This window comes from Dermacentor andersoni, chromosome 4 (genome assembly GCF_023375885.2).
Source record: "Dermacentor andersoni chromosome 4, qqDerAnde1_hic_scaffold, whole genome shotgun sequence".
NCBI classification, from domain to species: Eukaryota; Metazoa; Arthropoda; class Arachnida; order Ixodida; family Ixodidae; genus Dermacentor; species Dermacentor andersoni.
The window spans coordinates 213,513,666-213,537,035 of record NC_092817.1 but is presented as its reverse complement, the minus strand read 5'-3'; the positions used below and the strand labels follow the sequence as shown (position 1 = coordinate 213,537,035).

Sequence of the window (23,370 nt, the reverse complement as noted above, 5' to 3'; positions counted from 1 at the left end):
TTGAGGACGACGCAACGAGCTATGGAAAGAAGAATGATGGGTGTAACGTTAAGGGATAAGAAAAGAGCAGATTGGGTGAGGCAACAAACGCGGGTAAACGACATCTTAGTTGAAATCAAGAAAAAGAAATGGGCATGGGCCGGACATGTAATGAAGAGGGAAGATAACCGATGGTCACTAAGAGTTACGGACTGGATTCCAAGGGAAGGGAAGCGTAGCAGGGGGCGGCAGAAAGTTAGGTGGGCGGATGACATTAAGACGTTTGCAGGGACAACATGGCCACAATTAGTACATGACCGGGGTAGTTGGAGAAGTATGGGAGAGGCCTTTGCCCTGCAGTGGGCGTAACTAGGCTGATGATGATGATGATGCACATGCAGCGCTTTTATAGGAGTGTGGCGTTGCTAGTTGTTTTCCCAAGCTTTCAAAGTTTGCTTGACGTGTCTTTATCCTGTGAACCTTGGAACTCGCTGAAATTCTCAGTGCCCTCTCACAATGCCACTGTGGACATCCACTCTGTAGAATCGTTTGTCTTGCAATGTTGTTGCGTTCATGTTGTTGCGTTCAAGGAAGTCGTCACTCACTTCTTACTTCTTCAATTGGAGTGCCCTCTGCTCCGAATATTTCGTTGGGCCGACCCAGGCGCCAAGCAGTCTATCCAAGCTTGCTAGAATTTCCTTTACTTGCTCCTCTTAGAGGAACGTTATGCCCAAGGGGCAGTTTGAGTTGATGATGGCTCTGTGCACAGGTTGCTTCACCAGCATGTCGTCTGGACGCTTAGGTGGGTACATTTCCGAAAACAATACTCCCTTCTTATACATCCCAAGCTGCTTCGTCGATGGCCATTTCCACACATTTGCTATGGACATCTTCGTTGAGGTGTCCTCTTGATTGACATATGTAATCACTGCTGCTGAATGCTTGCACTGCCCTGAGGCACCACCTATACAGGTGCAGTGAGCTTGTGTGATGTTCCTGCTGGCATCCAGCTGATGAGGAAAGAAACGTATGCAAGGCGTTTTAATACTGCACAAAATTGAGGAAACAATTTAATAAACCTTATTAGCTCACCATCTACCTGTCACAAAATTTGGGACTGCAATGCGAGAACATGATCTTGGCTTGTAGCGCGAAGTGAACACATGTACTAATCTGAAGTAATGTTTTTTTTTTCCTTCTTTGAGTTCCATACCTCCTGATATGTTTAACTGATGTTTTTTTTTGCCTGGTCATGTTCTTATGGCGTGGTTTTTGTAATCACCTATATATATGTCCTTCGTTTTATTAAAAATTTAGTTGAGTTAGCGCTCGTCCTGTCTGCTCCTTTCTGTGTCCGTGTTCACTTCGCGCTACAAGCCAAGATCATGTTACCGTACCAACTCGCCCAACTGTCTATCCTTTTGCCATGCAATGCGAGGTCAGCTAGAGTTGTGCACGATTTATTTATTTGTTAGGAACATGAAGCAGTGAACTGAGTTGCCTATCATATTAACGTAAACATACGTAGCGGCACGGCACCGCTACTACTCTGTAGAATCAAGCTAGGACGAAGAGTAGCTAGGCTACCAAAACTACAGTCTGCAGGAAAAATAAAGTGCGGCTTCCCGGCCCGCATAAGTAAGCTGTGCAGACGTTGTGATGACAGAAGTGCATAAACATGCACGCTTCTGCGCATATGCATTTCTCGTATATATTTCACGATGAAATTGTGGAATAAACAGTTGAAAGTAGTACCTGTCCTGTGTTTGACCTTCCTTATGTGCTGTGTCCCTTTTTTGCGCTTTACGAAACTTTTTTCTTTTTCTCGAATACAACATAAACAAAAAAATGGGTTGTTACACCGAGCGAGAAATTTAAGCGAAACACTGCGCAAGATGCGGTGACATGGCTGTGAATAGTCGTGACTCGAAGCCGCCATCGCAACAAAGGAACGCTGCCTAGCCAGTGGCCGTGATTTCATCTAAGCCACAGGTAATTCTAAATAGTCTCAATATTTTGCACGTACACAGGTAGTGGGTATGCACCAAACACATACTAAGCATGAAAGAATGATAACTTACCTCGATCGTTATGGAGTAAGCTTCTTGCGAGACGCACGCCTGACGCACGCATTTGGCCTTCAAGACCGACGTCGCCGTAGCAGACCGTTCGTGCACGTCAAAAACATGCCCGCGTTGATGCAATTTCTTGCCTTTCTTCGTAGTGGCATCGCGGAATATCGATTCCACTACAATATCTTTAAAGCTAGCTCGAAGGGCTAATGCGCACCACGGGCACTTGCACCGCCATAGCTTCCTACGCAAGGAGCCACTACCGTCTCATAAAATAAAGAAATAAATTTAGAGAAGGGAAACTGTACCTTCCGCAGTGGTTCGAAAATAAGCAGCGGCAGCGCATGGAACTTACCTAGGTGGATGCCAGATGGCGGTGCTAAAACAGGAAGCGGAAATGCGAATTTTTTTTTAGAGCATTATCCAATATGGCCGCTTTTCGCCGGTCGTATACCCTTGCATCCGCTCGTACGCGCCGTACCCGCCCCGCCGGCTATGCAGCATGCCTCGATGCCTCGGCTGCCGCATAGCCGGTGCGTTCTAATTGCCAGGAGACCAAAGAGCCTCTACTGACGCCCATACAAACAAGCCACAAGTGAGTGAACAGAATGTACAACTTTATTGGCAGAAGACAAGCAGTGTACATTCTCGTGCAATAGCATAAATAAAATTTGTATGTCTAGATACGCTGGAACCTTTGACGCGAGCTTGTAAACGGCTCACCGTCGTCGTTGCACATGGCGGTCTAGTAACGAGCGAAAACCAGCAGCAGAAACAGATTGGACAGTGTGTCCCACCTGTTTGCAGCGACAGTCGCCGATGAGCAACTTGCATTGCAAAGCAATCGGGTGATGCAGGCATCTGCTGCCGCAGCCTACACAGCGACATGGACTACCCGGCATTTCATCGTTGACTCCTTTCCAACCTGCACATTTCTTTTCTTTCGGGGGCCGCTAATGTGTGGCTCGCACTTGGTGTCCCACATTGTCTCAATATGGGCAAGTCGCTTTCGCGGGCATCACCTTCATCAGCCACTTTTGCGGGCCTTTCCACCCAACTTCATACACGTCGGACCATGTAAGCACGTGTGCTGGTCTCCGTTCGTGCTTAATCGCAGCCGGGAAAGGCCACAGGCACAATCTGTCCATGGCTCCAGCAGGAAAGTCTGAATGGGGAGCATGAATCATGGTGTGTGTAAATGAGAGCCACTGTCGCTGTGTGGACTGGAGGAGCAAATGCTTACTTCGAGAGACTGCTTCCCAATGCAACTGACCTGGCCGCCATATTTTAAAAACATAACACGGCGACCGTAACCAAGTTAGGTAACAGCGAAAATAAACAGCAATCAATCAATGCATGAGGTTCAGAGAATATATTATACATTGGCTACGAACCATATGGCAACAGTGAGCATTCACATACACGGGTCTCTTAGGGCTTATTCACACCGGCAACTGACGGTGGTCGCAAATGGTCGCTTTTCTCGAAAGGCGACCATTTTGGGCGAGTCGCACTCCGCGCGATTTTTCAGTCGCACGACCGTGGTCGCAAAACTGATAAACCAATCAGCGGCGCACCGGAAGTGATCTTTCATGTGTCTACATCCGGCTTCCTCCCGCGTCGCGGCAAATACAAAGTCCAAGCCACCATGGAAGCTGCTGCGTATTCGCCGGAGTTGCTTATAGAAGCCGTTAAACAGTACCCGTACCTGTACAAGCTGCAGCCATCATTCAAAGACTATAAGAAGGATGTCGCATGGACCGAGATCGGAAACATGTTCGGCATCTCTCGTCAGTACCTCAAGCGAAAGTGCAATGTGGTTTCGGATTTGTAACTATATGTGAAGTATGGAAGAGGCGCGTTGCGGTGCATTTTTCAGTGCTAATGTATTCCCGCTTATGAAATGTCAGTGTGTGGTCAGATCGACGTTGTTCCCCGGGTGCAGAGTCTTATTAATCGGGAAAAGCAACGCTACAATATCGCGGCTCAATGCTTGACTGTATGATTGCTTCCCGTTTATTTTGGGTATGCACGCCCTTCCTGCAAGCTTTATGCTTATATCCGAGCTTGAACGATGGAGCCTCGCGGGTGTGTTCATGAGTGAAGGAAACAATGTGGCAGCGTGCGGTTTTGCACTGGCGTTTCGCACGCTGTTATAAAGATTTGCGAATCTGCACAGCTAGACACATTTGAACGTTTTTTGTGATTTACGTAAGCGTTGTGAAAAAGATAAATATTGCGGCTAACACACTACGAAGAAAAGGAGAGAAGAGGCTTCTTTATAGCATACTTTATTTCGTGTGATCTCATGTTGCTGTCAACGTATAATTGCTTATTTATTTTGCAGGAACCCCTCCAGAGAAAAAATTTAAAAACTTGAGAGGCATATTCAAGAGGAAGCAACAGGAGGTGCGCGATAAGCAGTGTAGTGGTGCAGGAGCGGTTGATGTCCCCACCATCAAATGGCCCCACTTCGAGGCCATGCTGGAATTAACGGAGGTGGCATCAGAACCTGTGGCGTAAGTTTATTTTGTTGTTGCAAAGAAACAGTTTATTTTCATGCCTGCAAACACACAGGCAAAGGAAAGTTTCACAGGAGACATGCATGCTCAGCATACATTCAAATGCTATTTGCGTTGGCAGGCAATGGACAATAAAAAAAATTTCTGTAGCCTCAAATTAACTTAGTTATCGCAAACAAAGCATTATTTCCATATAATCATTACTATAGGTTGCACCTCTGTATAGTCTGAAGTTGAACTCTTAGCAATTTTCAAAGGAAAAATTAATCTACAAGTCATGCTGGAGTGAGACTATTTTAATTTGGTCGGCATGATGAAACATGATTAGGTATGCACGCTTGTACGCTGATCTCAAAATGCCATACTTAAGTTCACTAAATTTCTGTAAAAATTTTTAGGAGCTGCTAATGTAGCAGCAAAGAAAGTTCAGCCAACACTCCTCACAGTGTGCAAAACGAACGCTTATTCGACTTCTGTTGAAGCCATCGAAGGCATCTTTCTCTGTCGCAGCTATAGTAGTCAGAGCTACTTCAGCCGGCAGCATTGCTGAGTCACCGTCGTCTATGTTACCAGGCACTACTGCTGCGGCTTAGAGTGCTCAGGATAGAAACCCGCCTATATTGGTTTCGTTATCGTGCATGGTTTTATGCTATATAAGTCTCGTCATTGTGCAACACACTTGGACAAAACCTTGCAAAAAGAAACTTTTTATTGTCCAAAAAATACGGTAGCCCTTGAACACCTGCATGTCATGGCATTAATATGTGCAAGACCTATAAATTTAACAAGCCGGATCATGCCACAATAATCAGCACAATGCGCTGGCGGGCTAGTTGGTGCGAATCCATGGATACTTTGTTTGGCGCAAAACGACAGACCCAAGAAAGAATCTTCCTTAACGAAATCTTGTCATCTCTCTGCGAACATGAGTTTCATTGCACAGTTAAATAGGCTGCAGGCTGCTGGTTACCCAAGTGGTGGTGACATCAGTCTCGGAGGCATTGCTTCAAAAACTGAAAGGGAAGCGGCACAAGAGTAACTGCATCACACAAAAGAAGAGGCCTGAAGTTGTGCCGTATTGCCACAGAGTGGCTCACAATCTAAAGAATGTCGCCACTAGATACCAAATTCCGGTAGTGTTTGCCGCTCCTCAGAAACTGTCAATGTTGTGCAGCCGTATTTCTAAAACAAGTAAAAAACCTGTTTGTGAAAAGAACCACGTTAAGTTTGCAGATTGCAGCGTCGGTGTGGTTTATAAGATTCCCTTGTCATGTGGCAAAGTCTATGTAGGGCAGTCAGGCCGCTGTGTTAACGAGCGCCTTAGAGAACATGAGCGATCCATACCAACAGGCACAGGTTCCTATTTGGCTCAGCATTGTAAAACATGCAAGTGCAAACCCATGTTTCGTGATACCACTATTTTGAAGAAGAGCTGTGACACCACCGCCCGAGAGTTATCGGAAGCATTTTTCATTCAGTCATTGGGGTCACAGTGCATTAGTGTGCCTTCCTTAACCTTGTACAGTGCTGAATTTGGTTTTTTGGATTCTGTCGCATGAGTGCGCTCTTGAGGTCGGATGTTGGTGGCTCCACCGCATGGTGCTCACTGCGCATGTTCCTCTGGTTTGAGCGGTCTATAAAGGAGTGACGCAATAAAATGATGTCAATTGAGAGTAGCACCTTGACCTGTCGTCTTTCTTGTGTCTGTCGTTTTGAACCAAACAAAGTATCCACAATAATCAGGTTTGCGACGGTGAACTTCTTTCAGGGTACTGCGCAGCATGAAGGACACTCAATTAAGGTAACATATAAATTGCAGCCTACATTTAAGATAGGCGTAAACAATGTAGTTTCTGCCATGCAATGGGTGACCGTAACGTAAACCTAACCGTAAGTGGAACCTTGAAAACCTTACAAAATTGTGCATATCAGGGCAAAAAGTGCTAATGCACAACATTTCAAAACATAACTTGTATGCTGGTACATCTCATGCTATGTTTTTCTTTATGATACCTCACAGGCCTCGAAAAGCATGGGCGAAAGGGACATATCAATATAGATACAGTACAGAAATAATAAATCAGAGCACCGGTGCAATAGACGCAGTACAAGGCAAATACATAAAAGGAATATAATGTTGACTGAAAAAGGGCATGAAAATAATAATATGAAGATTGAGAAACGAAACAAATGCAAAAATGGCAAGGAATTATAACCAAGTACAAGTCAAAAAGTAGTAAAAATAAAACACCATTTAGAGCAACTGAGAGAACATTGAGAATGTTGTTTTCTTACTTAAGTGGTGAACAGAAATACACATCGCTTATTATACTACAGCATGTGCATAATGTGAGGTGAGTAGGCATGAATGGCAGGCAGCTGACCACTGGTAATGGCATCTGCATGTAGCAATGTCATATGTAAAAAGATGCTTTTCCGCTGTCATTGCAGCCAAGCAGAAGTAACAGATGGCAGCCAACCAGAGGTTTCCTCGGACGCCATGGAAGCAGACATGGAGACCTGCAGTTCTGCGTAAAGAAAACTTTAAATTTAACGTACTGTTAACACAATCATGTTTGTGTGGATTACTTCACGAAATGTAATTTCCATGTTTACTAGCTGTCTGAATTCGCAGAAGTACTGAGAAATGCACCTGGTTTTTCAGAGGTTATGCTTAATGATGCAATGATGTTGAATCAGCTGTGCTGTAATAGTGGTTTCTTTTGCAGAGATTACAGCGAAGACATAGGAGAGGAGCCAGCGCAGATACCATCAGTGCTAATGTGAGCAAAGATTATAAAGTTCCAGCAATCAGCAACGCTTAATAATTCTTACACGACATCATTCTTCTTGTACAACATATAACATGCTATACTTCACTGCCTGCTGTGCTGTAATAGTGGTTGATTTTGCAGAGATGCCACAGAACAAACACCTGTGGAAACAGTAGAGGTGCCACCAGCAAAACGGTATGTGAGCAATGTTTTCAATTTTCTACCAATAAGAAACCCTTTGAAGTGGTTGCAAGAATGCTGTTTTTTTTTGTACAACCTAACACACTACGTTTTACTGCCTGCAACCCGAGGACATGGAAGAATCGCAAACAAACTGAAGGTTCGAGGTGAGAGACGTGTAATGTTTACTGAACATAAATCTACAAAAACTTAAGTTACCATTTAGGCAACAAAGCTACGCATGCCACCAAGTGCAAGAAATAGCATGTACCTGGAGCATGAGTACTGATGCATTCAAGATGACATACTTCTATAGCCATGCAGGTGAGAGCGCAAGCTACAAGGCTGTCGCGCAAGCCTGTATGGAGCATTTCGCGCAACTAAGGGAGCACAAAACCGCAAACAAAAGGGACAACATTGCGTATTTTGCGCTGAGAGAACTGATGCGCACCTGCGAGCACTGCCACTTCATGTAGCGCAAGACCTGATGCACCTGATGGAGTCCATGATATATCAGGCAGAAGTGGAAAACAGGAACACCAGCAATTGAAAGGAACATTTAACTCGGGTGCTGTTACATATTCTAGTCGTAATCATCGTCAGGGTATCCTTAGGTTATTTTTTTGCATTTCCCTCATACCTTTCTTTAGTATTGTGAAAACTTTTTTTTGAAACAGTGCCTTACGGTAACCTTTTTTAGAGATCTGTGGTGAGCTTTGTAGTTATATTATCACCATACAGCCTGAAATATTAAGGAATATCTTAAGCTGCTACTGCAACTGTTGCAACTTTTTTTACCAATTATTGCCTTGTATTCGAGGTGTCATTGTGATATTTCTGCACGTGTGCCTTTGTCAAACATAGATAAAATGCAATACTTTTACGTGTACAGGTAAGACATATGTGATATTTTAATTTCAAAGATTAACTTCGTATGACACTCCCGTTGCTTCTTTCCCTGTGCATTTGTGATATTTCTTGTACAAGAAATTCCTATGTATTGTCACGTGGTGGTGACGTAGAAGAACACAGTAGCAATACTGTGAACGAGAAAACTAACTTTTATTGGGCGAACTTGTGCCCACAAAACAGGCTACACTTATAGCACAACGAAAGCGGCGAACACAGTCGGCGATCGTCGGAAATCTGATCAGCGGGTCAAGCGCGTCGGCTTTTATACAACAGTCGTCGAATGTTCCAGACTAATCGTTGGGACCCGCATGCCTTCCACCAAGTTCTACAACATTCGAGTCACGCGATGAAATCAGATACAAGGTTCGGCGACAACAGACAGCGGACAGAAGCATCGATAACTTTCCAGAAACTTCGGATACATGCAGACGCGTCCCGCGCTGTGCGATAACATTTGTTAGGCGGCGAAACGTGGTTGCCCGTTAAATATAAGAACACGTGTCAATACCCCCCTCTTAAATAAAGCATCGTCCCGATGCTACAAATATAAGGGAACGAAACACAAAAGGACACTTATTAAACATAAGTAACAAAACAACGAAAAGAAATCAAGTCCAAAGGTCAGTTACGCGAAGTCCCAAAGTTCGTCAACGCTGGTGGTACGGCTTGAGTCGCACAACGTGGACAGTTTCAGGTCGTGAGCGGCGCCGCTGTGACAGCGAAATGCCGTCTGGCACGACCTCATAGTCCAGGGCGCCAATACGTCGGATGATCTTGTACGGTCCGAAATAGCGACGCAAGAGCTTCTCGCTCAGTCCTCGTCGGCGTATAGGGGTCCAAACCCAAACACGGTCACCGGGCTGGTACTCGATAAAGCGTCGTCGGAGGTTGTAGCGTCGGCTGTCGGTCCTCTGCTGGCTCTTGATCCGGAGGCGGGCGAGCTGTCGGGCTTCTTCGGCGCGCTGGAGATAGCTAGCGACGTCAACATTCTCTTCGTCAATGACGTGGGGCAGCATGGCGTCGAGCGTGGTCGTCGGGTTCCTGCCGTAAACCAGCTTAAACGGCGTGATCTGTGTTGTTTCTTGCACCGCCGTGTTGTAAGCGAAGGTTACATACGGCAGGACCGCGTCCCACGTCTTGTGCTCAACGTCGACGTACATCGCTAGCATGTCGGCGAGGGTCTTATTCAGGCGCTCCGTGAGACCATTAGTTTGCGGATGGTAGGCAGTTGTCCTCCTGTGGCTTGTCTGGCTATATTGCAGAATGGCTTGGGTGAGCTCTGCTGTAAAAGCTGTTCCTCTGTCGGTGATGAGGACTTCTGGGGCGCCATGTCGCAGCAGGATGTTCTCGACGAAAAATTTCGCCACCTCGGCTGCGCTGCCTTTCGGTAGAGCTTTTGTTTCAGCGAATCGGGTGAGATAGTCCGTCGCCACGACGATCCAGTTATTCCCGGATGTTGACGTCGGAAACGGCCCCAACAAATCCATCCCAATCTGCTCGAATGGTCGACGAGGAGGTTCAATCGGCTGTAGTAACCCTGCTGGCCTTGTCGGTGGTGTCTTGCGTCGTTGACAGTCTCGGCATGTCTTGACGTAACGGGCGACGTCGGCGGTAAGACGCGGCCAGTAATACCTTTCATGTATCCTCGACAGCGTCCGGGAGAATCCGAGGTGCCCAGCAGTGGGATCGTCGTGTAAGGCGTGCAGTACTTCTGGACGCAGCGCCGACGGAACAACAAGAAGGTAGTTGGCGCGGACTGGTGAAAAGTTTTTCTTCACGAGTAGGTTGTTTTGAAGCGTGAACGAAGATAATCCACGCCTAAATGCCCTAGGGACAACGTCGGTGTGCCCTTCCAAATACTCAACAAGGGCTTTTAGCTCCGGGTCCCCTCGTTGTTGATCAGCGAAGTCTTCCGCGCTTATTATTCCAAGGAAGGCGTCGTCGTCCTGGTTATCTTGCGGCGGCGGGTCAATGGGGGCGCGTGATAGGCAATCGGCATCTGAGTGTTTTCGACCGGACTTGTATGTTACAGTGATGTCGTATTCTTGTAGTCTGAGGCTCCACCGTGCCAGCCGTCCTGAAGGGTCCTTTAAGTTAGCTAGCCAACACAACGCGTGATGGTCGCTGACCACTCTGAATGGCCTGCCATATAGGTAGGGGCGAAATTTCGCTGTAGCCCAAACGATGGCTAGGCATTCCTTTTCCGTTGTGGAATAATTGCCTTCCGCTATTGACAACGACCGGCTAGCGTAAGCTATCACGTGTTCATGTCCATCTTTTCTCTGGACTAGGACGGCACCGAGGCCTAGGCTACTGGCGTCAGTGTGGATTTCGGTATCGGCGAGCTCGTCGAAGTGCGCAAGTACGGGCGGCGACTGCATGCGTCGTTTGAGTTCTTCAAATGCGTCGGCCTGCGGCGTTTCCCACTTGAACTCGATGTCACATTTAGTTAGCTGTGTCAGCGGCTCAGCGATGCGTGAAAAGTCCTTGACAAATCGCCTGTAGTAGGCACACATGCCAAGAAATCTACGCACTGTCTTTTTGTCGGTGGGCTGCGGGAACTTTGCGATGGCAGCTGTCTTCTGCGGGTCGGGGCGAACTCCAGACTTGCTGATGACGTGGCCTAGGAACAGAAGCTCATCGTAGGCGAAGCGGCACTTTTCTGGCTTCAGAGTGAGCCCTGATGACTTGATGGCCTCGAGTACTGTTGCGAGCCGCCTAAGGTGTTCGTCGAAATTTTCGGCGAAGACAACGACGTCATCCAAGTAAACGAGACAGGTCTGCCACTTCAATCCTGCTAAAACCGTGTCCATCACGCGCTGGAACGTTGCAGGCGCCGAGCACAGTCCAAATGGCATAACCTTGAACTCGTAGAGGCCGTCTGGGGTGATGAAGGCGGTCTTTTCGCGATCTCTTTCGTCGACTTCAATTTGCCAATAGCCAGACTTGAGGTCCATCGACGAGAAGTATTTAGCGTTGCAGAGCCGATCTAATGCGTCGTCTATCCGTGGGAGGGGGTATACATCCTTCTTCGTGATCTTGTTCAGTCGACGATAATCGACACAGAAACGTAGGGTTCCGTCCTTTTTCTTTACCAGGACAACAGGGGATGCCCACGGGCTTTTCGACGGCTGGATGATGTCGTCGCGCAGCATTTCGTCGACTTGTTCTCTTATAGCTTCACGTTCCCGCGTCGAAACTCGGTAAGGGCTCTGGCGTAGTGGTCGAGCGCATTCTTCGGTTATTATGCGATGCTTTGCGACTGGTGTTTGTCGAATCCTCGATGACGTCGAAAAGCAGCCTTTGTATCGTCGAAGCAGACTTCTGAGCTGTTGCTGCTTAATCACGGGGAGACTTGGACTTATGTCGAAGTCTGGCTCGGGAACTATGGTTGTCGGGGTAGATGCGATAGAATCCGAGAGGACAAAGGCATCGCTGGTTTCCACAATTTCCTCGATGCATGCGATCGTCGTGCCCTTGTTGATGTGCTTCAACTCCTTGCTGAAGTTTGTCAGCAACACTTTCGTGTTTCCTCCGTGCAGTCGAGCGATCCCTCTTGCGACGCAAATTTCACGGTCGAGCAGTAGACGTTGGTCGCCTTCGATGACGCCTTCTACGTCAGCGGGTGTTTCGGTGCCGACCAAAATAACAATGCTGGAGCGAGGCGGGATGCTCACTTGATCTTCAAGCACACTCAAGGCGTGGTGACTACGAGGGCTCTCCGGCGGTATTGCATGATCTTCCGACAGCGTTATTGACTTCGACTTCAGGTCGATGACTGCGCCGTGTTGGTTGAGGAAGTCCATGCCGAGAATGACGTCTCGTGAACACTGTTGGAGGATAACGAAGGTGACAGGGTAAGTCCGGTCGTGAATGGTAATTCTTGCCGTGCACATTCCTGTCGGCGTAATCAGGTGTCCTCCAGCGGTTCGAATTTGAGGGCCTTCCCATGCAGTCTTAACCTTCTTCAACTGGACGGCGATGTGTCCACTCATTACGGAGTAATCGGCCCCTGTGTCGACTAAGGCAGTGACTGCTTGGCCGTCGAGAAGCACGTCGAGGTCGGTGGTTCTTTGTCTGGCGTTGCAGTTGGGTCTTGGCGTCGGATCACGGCTGCGTCGTGTTGATCTGAAGCTGGAACGTCGCGTCGTCAAGTCGTCTTTCGTCGGTGTAGTCTTGGCTTCCCGACTTCTTCGGGACGGCGGCGTGTCGTCATTAGGTCGTCGAGATGGTTTCTTCGTCGTCTTCGTCAGCGGCGGAGGATCTTCGTCAGTTCGACGAACAGCAACCGCACCTCCATCGGTTGCTGCTTTTAGTTTTCCGGATATGGGCTCGCAGAGCGGCCCCGGGCTGGGCCGGTGTATGGTCGGCGCTGCGGCGACAGGTAGCGGCCTGGTGACGGCGAATGGGACGGTCGTCGAGAGTTCCACTGAGTGGCGGCTAGGTAATCGGCAATGTCACGTGGGCGCTCCCCAAGCTGTGGACGCGGCGCGTTGACGGCGAACCCTCTCAGTCCCATGTCGCGGTATGGGCATCGGCGGTACACATGGCCGGCTTCTCCGCAGTGATAGCAGAGCGGGCGGTGGTCGGGGGCTCGCCAAATGTCCGTCTTCCTCGCATAGGTGCGCTGGGCGACGGGTGGACGCGCTGGCGGCGGCGGCGGTGGACGACGGAATTGCTGTGTTGCAGGACCTTGGCGCGGTCGCGCAGGGGGGCCTTGACGGCGGGCGACGGCGGCGGCGTAGGTCATTGCTTCCGGCTGCGGTGGTTCTGGTTGCACCTCAGGAACTCCAAGGGATCGGTGCACCTCTTCCTTCACGATGTCGGCGATAGAGGCCACTTGAGGCTGCGACGAAGGCAAGACCTTGCGCAGTTCTTCGCGCACAATGGCCCTGATGGTCTCGCGCAGATCGTCCGTGGCCAGTGATTGAATTCCTGCGTAGTGGGTAGAGCTTGTGCGGCGGTTGAATTGCCGGTTCCGCATTTCGAGTGTCTTCTCAATGCCGGTGGCCTCGCGAAGGAACTCTGCTACGGTCGTCGGTGGGCTTCGTACCATTGCGCCGAAAAGTTCTTCCTTCACACCACGCATGAGTAGGCGTACTTTCTTTTCCTCGGCCATATCCGGGTCGGCGTGGCGGAACAGACGGCTCATTTCTTCCGTAAAGATGGCAACGTTCTCATTTGGTAGCTGCACTCGGGCGTCCAGCATAGCTTCGGCCCTTTCCTTGCGCACGACACTTGTAAAGGTGCGCAGGAAGCCGCTACGGAACAGGTCCCACGTTGTCAAGGTCGACTCCCTGTTCTCAAACCAAGTTCTGGCGGCGTCTTCTAAGGCGAAGTAGACATATCGCAGTTTGTCGTCGCTGTTCCAGTTGTTAAAGGTAGCGACTCTCTCGTACGTCTCGAGCCAGCTTTCCGGGTCCTCGAGAGTTGAACCGCGGAACGTCGGAGGCTCCCTGGGCTGCTGCAGCACGACGGGTGACGCTGGGGCTGCCATTGGGGTTGACGTGGTGGCCATCTTCCTAGTCGTCTCAGGCAAAAGTCCGTGCTCCGGGGGCAGTCCTTGCAGCCTGCGACTACCTCGCTGGTTCTTGGCGACGTTGGTGTCTTCCGAGTGAGGGCTTGGGTCACGGCTTTGTGGGGGCGTCCGGTACATGAACGCAAAGCACCTCCACGAGATGTCACGTGGTGGTGACGTAGAAGAACACAGTAGCAATACTGTGAACGAGAAAACTAACTTTTATTGGGCGAACTTGTGCCCACAAAACAGGCTACACTTATAGCACAACGAAAGCGGCGAACACAGTCGGCGATCGTCGGAAATCTGATCAGCGGGTCAAGCGCGTCGGCTTTTATACAACAGTCGTCGAATGTTCCAGACTAATCGTTGGGACCCGCATGCCTTCCACCAAGTTCTACAACATTCGAGTCACGCGATGAAATCAGATAATACAAGGTTCGGCGACAACAGACAGCGGACAGAAGCATCGATAACTTTCCAGAAACTTCGGATACATGCAGACGCGTCCCGCGCTGTGCGATAACATTTGTTAGGCGGCGAAACGTGGTTGCCCGTTAAATATAAGAACACGTGTCAGTATAATGCAAGTGTTTGTTCTGAATAAACTTATTTGACAACACACCTTGTGCAGTTCAAGTACTGGTGACCACTTTATCTTGCCAGGGAACTTGGCCGGCTGTGATGAAGTGGTGTGACAGCTTGTCCCGAACTTCTTTCGCATGCCTATAAACATAATATGCCAGCTTTAATTTGCTTACCTTTCAAATTTCTAACAGCAAACATATTTTGAAATACAAGTAACCTTCGCACCGAGCAGCGTGACACCCAGTAGACTTTGATGGCAAGAGGGCACCACCGGCTGTTCCTCCTTCCTCCAGCTGCCAGGGGAGGAAGAGGAGGGGAGGAATTCTCCACTGTTGTGCCAGGATTCCAAAGGCGTTTTCGATGACTCGCCGGGCCCTGCTCAAGCGGTAGTTGAAAACTCGCCGCTTCGGCGTCTCGCGTGAGTCTTCATGCAGTGCTGAAAAAAAAAGCATTTATGAATGAAGTGAGGAAAAATACACAATTAGTGTTTCAATAAAAATTCATCACTATAACGCAGTAAAACTGCTGCAATGCAGTATGGCATACCCTATGGCGAAAACGACATGTAACGCAAAATATTCAGAGTACATTGCACAGCAGCGCCTCTCTTTTGCGACGCTAAGCCTGTCACTAATGCGCTTCTCTCTCTTTTTGGAAACCTTCTTCTGTGCACAAATGAGCCCTAGTAACACCAAAAATAACATATGTAACCTCTCATAATGTTGCTTTGTTTTTTTCTCTTTGAACAAGATCTGAAATTAGAGAATGTAAGTGTGGTGGATTTCACAGCTTTTTCGCACAATTTAGCTTCACCTCCATAGCCTATCACACAGATAAGTTTCTTTGTCAAACAGCTAATAGCATAACAGACAGAAACATATATTCAGTAATATGCTGTGCACCTACTCCGTCGTGGGTATGGCCGCATCATGTATTTCTTGAGCAGGAAGGCCTCATCGCCAACAAGGAAGTATGGGAGAAGCCCCTCACTCCCAACAGGTCTTGGCGGTGGCAGCCCCAATGTCCCTCTGGCGATCTCTTTCTGTAGAGTGGACCACGGAAAAATGCCATGGTCACTCTCACTGCCGCTGTGGCCAATTTCCACGTACAGGAACCTGCACAGAAACGGCGCGATGGCAAAAAACTGTTACACGTGATAAGTATGAAATAGAAAGTGACATGCAGAGGTCATTAGCCACTAAAAATGTGCAACGTGCACAACACATTCAGTGTGTGCTCATGCACATGTATTTCTGCAGATCACCATCTGTGATGGATATTTTTTACTGCTACGTGATACTTTATAAACATGCAAACCTGTCATTACAATTTAAGGAGCTGGATGTTTACCGTCTTGAAATGCCACTTCCACTAACGTTGAGTAAAGATTGGGATGCAAGGACCCAGTCTCACCTGTATTGTGCATCGCAGACAGCAAGGAGCGATTTGCTGAATGAACCCTTGTAGTTTTGGTCAAGGGTTCCAGAATTTGCGGGGCACTCAATGTTTACGTGCTCCCCGTCATGCCTTACCCATTTGGAACCTGCACCAAGCTTACCTTATAAATGCACTCGAATCAGTCCAAAACAGAGCAGCCAGATTCATCCATTCATCATATTCTTACGACATCAGTGTGTCAGCTTTGAAAGCTGAATCTGACTTATTGCCCTTATCACTTCGTCGCTGCATTGCCAGCCTTTGCTTGTTCCATAAATTTTTCCATATTTCACTAGGCCGCGCACCCTACATCGTCCCTCCAGCCCGCATATCTCATCGCACTCATCCTCTGCTTCAAGTTTTCCGACCTCGTGCCCGAACTACCACCTTTGCCGCATCATTTTTTTCCCGTATTGCAGCAGACTGGGACGACCTACCCAACGACATCGCAGCCATCACGTGCTCATCCAACTTTGCCTGTAATGTTACCAGTCATGTTTCGTTGTGTTAACACTTGCTCACTAAAATATATGTACCCACCCCTTATGTAATACCCCTCGTGGGTCTTTAAGGTAATAAAATGAAATGAAATGAAATGGCCCCGACGCAGTGTGGCATATTCCACCGCTCCTCAAACTCTGCGGATACCTGCAGCATAAGAGCCATTCCATGGCCGTTTCATAAAAGGCAAATAATGTTTGATGTTGTTAATATTGCTTTTATAAATGCGCCAAACAAGTAGTACGAACAAGCAATATGTTACAAATCATTCTTGTGAAACACCTAGTGCAATAAGTATTGCGTACCTTGAGCCATTCATCAGCTCCTTGCGGATGCTGAAGATACAGTGACTTCAACACAGACCACAGGGCGTCGGACACTGCTGACACGATGCCGCATGTAGTTGATCTGGCCACCAGGAAGTTGAACGACATGTCCCGCTGCGTCTCTCCTGTGGCCAAGAACCTGTCAAGCCGATGAAATACACTTTTTTATTAAGACAGAGGAATATACAGTCACCTTCTTTTCCGCCCTAATTCTATGAAAGCTTTTGGGAACTTCGAATAACTGCACTGTGAATGTATTTTCTAGCACTATTTGTTGAGACATATATTCAAAGTGGTGCAACGTAATGTTTATTAAACATAATAGCACATTACAGCCCAAATGCAACTGTGCAAGGGGCTATTCAGAGGTTATTAATTATGTACCTCAATACAGAACTTTGCTATTACTCATGAAATCAATGCATGCTCCGTCATGCAAGCAACAACCTTGAGTGCCATAATTATCTCCCCCAGCCTAACAAAAAAAGAAATCCAACATATAAAGTGTACTTAAATCGGTTTCTGTTTTGGTAGCTGTTCCTCTGTGTTGAGCCAGACTCCTGTGGCTACACACCGCATCGAAACCGATGGTCCCGCTATAATACGACAACGCCCCTATCGTGTATCGCCGTCTGAACGAAAGGTCATTGAACAACAGGTTGCTGACATGCTTGCGCGGAAGATAATACGACCTTCATCTAGCCCATGGGCTTCTCCCGTGGTCCTGGTAAAGAAAAAAGATGGCTTCGTTCGCTTTTGCGTGGATTATCGAGCGCTCAATAAGATCACACGCAAGGACGTTTATCCAATACCTCGAATTGACGACGCTTGGGACACACTACAAGGCGCGGAGTATTTCTCCAGCCTTGATCTTCGATCAGGATATTGGCAAATTCTGATGAACGAGACTGACAAAGAAAAGACCGCATTCGCTACACCGGATGGCCTTTATGAATTTAACGTGATGCCTTTTGGCCTCTGTAATGCTCCTGCCACATTTGAGTGCATGATAGACAACGTACTTCGTGGTCTAAAATGGAAGACATGCCTCTGTTATCTGGACGATATTGTCATCTTTTCGTCTGACTTCAGCCAACATCTTCATCGATTAGACGAAGTTCTCAAGTGCCTTGCGAATGCTGGTCTCTAGATCAACACAAAAAAATGCAAATTTGCAAGCAAGACGATAAAAGTATTGGGTCACGTCGTCTAAAAAGATGGCATTCAGCCTGACCTCGAAAAGATTAGTGCCGTTCTCCAGTTTCCTCGCCCCCAGCAACAGAAAGATCTAGTAGTTTCCTCGGCTTGGCGTCATATTTTCGTAGATTTATACGCAACTTCGCAGCAATAGCAGCTCCTCTACACAAGCTACTGGTTACCGGTACCTCTTTCACGTGGACTAGCGACTGTGAGTCGGCTTTTCAAGCTCTTAAGCGGCATCTTACTTCCAGACCAGTGCTTCGCCACTTCGATAATCGAGCCCCCACCATACTCCATACTGACGCAAGCGCACAAGGTATTGGCGCAGTACTTCTGCAACGTAATACAGCATCTAAAGAGCAAGTCATAGCATATGCCAGCCGAACACTTTCTCCAGCTGAGCGGAACTACACCATTACAGAGCAAGAGTGCCTGGCTATCGTTTGGTCGATTCAGAAATTTCGCCCATACCTTTACGGCCGCCACTTCACCATCGTCACCGACCATCATGCTCTGTGTTGGCTGTCATCAATGAAAAACATGTCAGGATGCTTAGGACGCTGGATACTCCGCTTGCAGGAATATGACTACTATAACGTACAAGTCTGGAAAAAGTCATCATGATGCAGACGCATTGTCTCACTGCCCACTCTCACTCTCTCCCGGTAACGCGCCGTCGTCTTCCCCACCACCTCGTTCCGATGCTACGCCAACCTCACACCAACTCTCGATAACGCCCCTGGACCAAGTTACGCTTTCATCCCGCTCTGATTTCGTCTCGCTTCAGCGGGCCGACTCCTACTGTCGAGCTCTCATGGATCGCCTTAGTGGGTTCGCCGAACCACCCAACAGCCGCTTGTGACGCCAATTTCGACAATTCCGCCTTCAAGGTGGCGTGCTACACCGCTACGTTTACCACCCAACAGGTCACCGGTGGGTCCCAGTTCTACCTCGCTGCCTTCGCTTGCGGGTATTAGAGGCACTTCACGATGACGTATCGGCTGGCCACTTATGCTTCCACAAGACTTACGACCGCATAAAGACCCGCTGCTTCTGGCCTGGCCTATCCACAACGGTGGCCAAATACATTGCCTCTTGTGCGTCATGTCAGCACCGCAAACGCTCGACATTCCCTCCTGCCGGTTTACTACAACCTCTCCCTTGCCCGGACGCACCTTTTGAATTTGTTGGCATTGATTTATATGGTCTCTTGCCGTTGACACCCTCCGGTCACCGTTGGATTGTCACTTCGGTCGACCATTTAACAAGATATGCTGAGACTGCCCCTCTGCGATCCGGCACCGCTTCTGAGGTCGCCGACTTTTTCTTGCGCGCCATCGTCTTGCGCCACGGGGCTCCTCGCGTTCTTCTCAGTGACCGTGGCAAGGCGTTCACTTCACAAGTTCTCGAGGAAGTTCTTCGGGCCACTAACACTGTCCACAAGTCTACTTATCATCCGCAAACCAATGGCCTTACTGAGCGCTTCCACCGTACGCTGTCTGACATGATTTCCATGTACATCCGTCCTGACCACACTGACTGGGATAAAATTCTTCCTTTTGTGACATTCGCACTGCTATTCAACGGACTACCGGCTACAGCCCTTTCTTCCTTGTGTATGGACGATCTCCTTCCACCATAGTCGACAGAGAACTCTTTTTCGCACCTTCTTTGCCTAACGCGTCGCTTCCAGAAGATTTTGCTGCCCGAGTTGCACATTGCCATCAAATCGCCCGGCAAAGCACAGAAGCTACCCAAGCTGAGCGCAAGCGTTACTGCGACAACAAACGCCGTGACCTACGTTTTCACCCTGGCGACCAAGTCCTGCTTTGGACTCCACTCCGCACCCCAGGCCTCTGTGAGAAGTTCCTTCCACGCTACATTGGCCCATACACCGTTGTGCAGCAAACATCTGCAGTGAACTATCTCGTCCGCCCAGTACACTCCGTCGCTGACCGGTGCCGCCGGAATGCCGAAATTGTTCACGTCTCGCGGATGAAGCCCTTCACTCCCCGTTTAGGTAATCTCTAATCTGCGGCCAGGCTGGCCGCTTCCATGACGGGGGGAAGTTAGTGTAAGCACTATTAACGTACTTGGCCGTTTTCATTTGTACATAGCCATCATCATCCTCCCTGTTCTACTTCTTCGCGCCTAAGCTGGGAGCGTTGCCTTTTCTGGAATAAACAGCGCTGGACAACTTGATCGGTCTCGGTATTATAACATATAAAAAAAAGCGTCAGACTTGCTTTGACATCACATCACATCAATGTTCATGACTCGTGTTGTGGCTTCTTTACATGCGAAGCATACGCACACGTGATTTATACTATGCTTGAGATGACATGCATTTTACCCGACGGTCATGGCTAGGCGATCATGAGCCGAGACTGCAGTCCTGTAGTTGGTGTCTTCCTTTGTAATGCCGGGGCGCAGCAATTCCAGCAACTCCAGCAGCGTGTCGAATGTGCTGGGTGGCATTCGCAGGAAGCTAAACAGCAGCAAAAGAAAGCACACAAGTTATGCCCCGATTCCCAGACACCGCGAACTTTACAACTTACTCTCGTCCTCGTCATGCGCGCAGAGTTCGGGCAGGAGGCGGCTTGCGTGGCCGGCCACTTCTCGCGAACGGAGGCACGGGCGCATCCACCAGCGTCGCTTTTTTTTCGGAGGCTTCCGCGCTGCCAGGACTGACACTACGGCAGAGCACATCAGCACACTGACGACGTCTTCCTCTTCGCTAGAATCGAGATCCATGGCTGTTAGCAGCAGACGAGCGACGTGCGCGCGAACTGCGTAGATTCTGAGAGTTCTCGCTGAAAACGATAATCTCCGGGATTGCGACTTGCGGGTCGCGCTCAGCCGGGCTTGCCGGTGTGAACATCAGTCGACTTTGGGCGTGCGACCTCCTCAAGTCGCCGGTGTGAATGAGCCCTTAGGATACATTCAGCCACCTACTTAGAGGCATAATGCTTGCCTTCGTCGCATGTGGTGGTCTGGTAACGAGCCACAACCAGCAGTACAAACAGATTGGACAGAGCGTCGCACCTGTTTGAACCGACAGTTGCCGTTGAAGATGAGCAACTTCCATTGCGAAGCAATCAGGTGACGCAGGCATCTGCTGCCGCAACCAACACAGCGAAATGGACTATCCAGCATTTTAGTGTTAACTCAGGTTTTCCAACCTGCACGTTTCTTTTCTGTCGAGGGCCGCTAATGTGTGGCTCACATTTGGTGTCCCACTTTGTCTCAATATGGACAAGTCGCTTTCATGGACATCACCTTCGGCAGCCATTTTCGGGCCTTTCCACCCATACGGCTATCAACTTCATACACTTCGAACCATGTAAGCACATATGCTAGTTGGTCTCCGTTCTGAGCAAATCATGGCCGAGGTAGACCACAAGTACAATTTGCCCATGGCTGTAGCAGGAAAGAATGAACGGGAGCACCAGTTACGGTGCGTGTATACTGGCAGTCTATGTCGCTGTGCGGACTGCAGGAGCAAATGCTTACCTCGAGAGACTGCTTACCAATGCAACTGACCAGGCCCCCACATCCGAGAAATGTAACACGGCGATGACAACCAAGTGGGGCAGCAAAAGCAGATTCTGCAATCAATCATTAGTGTAGCTTGCGCAAAGACCCAGGCTATCGAGGAAGAAGAGCAATCATCAACGAGACTAGGAATACGGAAAATGAGAAAGCTTGCATTCAAGAGAGAAGCCACTCTGCTCTGCAAGCATTGAAGGCCAAAAACACAAAGAAAAGTAAAATGGTGCATAGCAAATGGTACGTAGGTTAATGCAAGACACATGTCAATGTTGCATCACCTATTTCAGGAGAGGAATTGTACATGACAACATACACTAAAAGGTACTGCTACATATATGTTATGCTACTAGACAGTGACTGCCATTAAGTATCAGCGAAGAATCGGTTGACCTTTATGTTTGGATGAGGATGAATGATCTCTAACGAGAATGGGCAACGAAAAAGCTTGCATTTATAGAATAAAAATTACACTTGGCACAAATGGAATTGACATGGCCAGGAAGCTGATTAAGGGCAAACTGATGGAACTCTTTTGGCCAGCGTTGTCCGTGCTTGATCAGAAGTTGCAGGTGCATCTGAAGACGAAGAATTTCTAGAGTCCTTTTTGAGTTACCTGGATGACTCAGCTAATTTGTCCGTGCTGGTGGAATGGTGGCTGAAGCTCTTTTCAGTCTTGACACAGTGCTCTGCAGACCTGATATCTCATGCGAATTCTTCCACATGCGCTTCTTTGTTCGTGGTATAAAAGCCTTGCAAATTCAGCTCCAGCCCCTTTCTGTTGGTGTGGATAGGAGCTCCTGTGATGACCAAGATATGCTTGGCATGGACTCTGTTGAAGCAGAACGGTGACACATGAGATAGAGCACAGATTAGCCAAACTCATGTGTTTTCTTTTATGTTTGAACCATCAACATGAACAAACATTCATTTCTGCTGCAAACAAATGACATGTATCTCAAGACTAGCAAGCCAATACAGCATATATCAGGCATATTTATTTCTGAACCACGTGTTGTTTACCTTGTAGTAGCAGCCAATGTCCACATAATGGCCTTGTTGTAGCAGGCAGCAGCTTCTGTTTAGTGCGTGGAGTGTGTTGCTCTACACTGGTGCCGTCCTCATTACTGCATGTCTGAAACAGAAATTTTGACTGAATCAGAAATTGAAAAAGTACAATTTTGCAATATGAAATGCAAAAATGTGTGACATATATATTGTAATGGTTTGCGACTACATAACACATGCAGATATGTACACTGTCTGTTCTAGGGTGTTTAAAGGAGTACTGACACAAAAAAAAATCCACGTGGTTTTTTCTGCTTTAATAAGTAGTTAATGACCCAGTAATCACGGCACGAAACCTCATTTACTTCAGAGCGCGACAGGTAATCATTTGCAGTCTTTTTTGTAGCGACCAGTTGAAGTTTCGGTTCCAGAGAGCAACGAGACGGGACAAACGGGAATGTAAACAAAGTGGTCACCTGTTCGCAAAAAGCCATGACGTATGCTCTGACGCGCAGCCAGCATGCGCGACCAACTTGCTGAATATTGTCGTGCGACCGCCGCATCGGTCGGACGACCGCAGCCAATGACAGCGCCGATAGCGTGAACGTCATGGCCACGTGGTAGACCTGGCGGGGCGGGGCTGGCGAGCGGGTGCCTCGCCGATCATGTGTTTTTTTATGCGAAGCATATTACTAGAGCTCAACCCAGCTCCTCAGGCGCGGCGGTGTCGCCTTCAATGACCTTTAGTGACCCCATGCCATACCACGTGACACCGTGACGCCACGACAGAGGAGAAATGGGGCT

The 23,370-nt window shown here is 48.4% G+C and overlaps 1 protein-coding gene and 1 long non-coding RNA gene across 3 annotated transcripts; both read right to left on the bottom strand.

Moving 5' to 3' along the window:
- Window positions 1–5,148: 5,148 nt before the first annotated feature.
- On the bottom strand, window positions 5,149–14,849 carry LOC140217426 (uncharacterized). Its single transcript, XR_011894005.1, has 3 exons — window positions 14,771–14,849; window positions 14,583–14,683; window positions 5,149–7,101 (listed from the first exon to the last, which is right to left on the bottom strand). It is a non-coding gene; the product is annotated as an uncharacterized lncRNA (long non-coding RNA).
- Window positions 14,850–14,870: 21 nt separating this feature from the next.
- On the bottom strand, window positions 14,871–22,744 carry LOC129386678 (uncharacterized). 2 transcript variants are annotated; one of them, XR_011894004.1, is made up of 6 exons: window positions 22,582–22,744; window positions 20,568–22,390; window positions 20,363–20,497; window positions 16,789–16,948; window positions 15,452–15,660; window positions 14,871–14,981 (listed from the first exon to the last, which is right to left on the bottom strand). XR_011894004.1 is itself a non-coding variant. In XM_072288023.1 (5 exons), exons 2-4 carry the CDS (start codon window positions 20,485–20,487, stop codon window positions 15,625–15,627), a joined length of 321 nt encoding a protein of 106 aa, XP_072144124.1. In that variant the 5' UTR covers window positions 20,488–20,497; window positions 20,568–22,744; the 3' UTR covers window positions 14,871–14,981; window positions 15,452–15,624. The 2 variants fall into 2 exon arrangements, 1 of the variants encoding a protein (XP_072144124.1); XM_072288023.1 differs by having other exon boundaries at window positions 20,568–22,744.
- Between the last annotated feature and the right edge of the window lie 626 nt (window positions 22,745–23,370).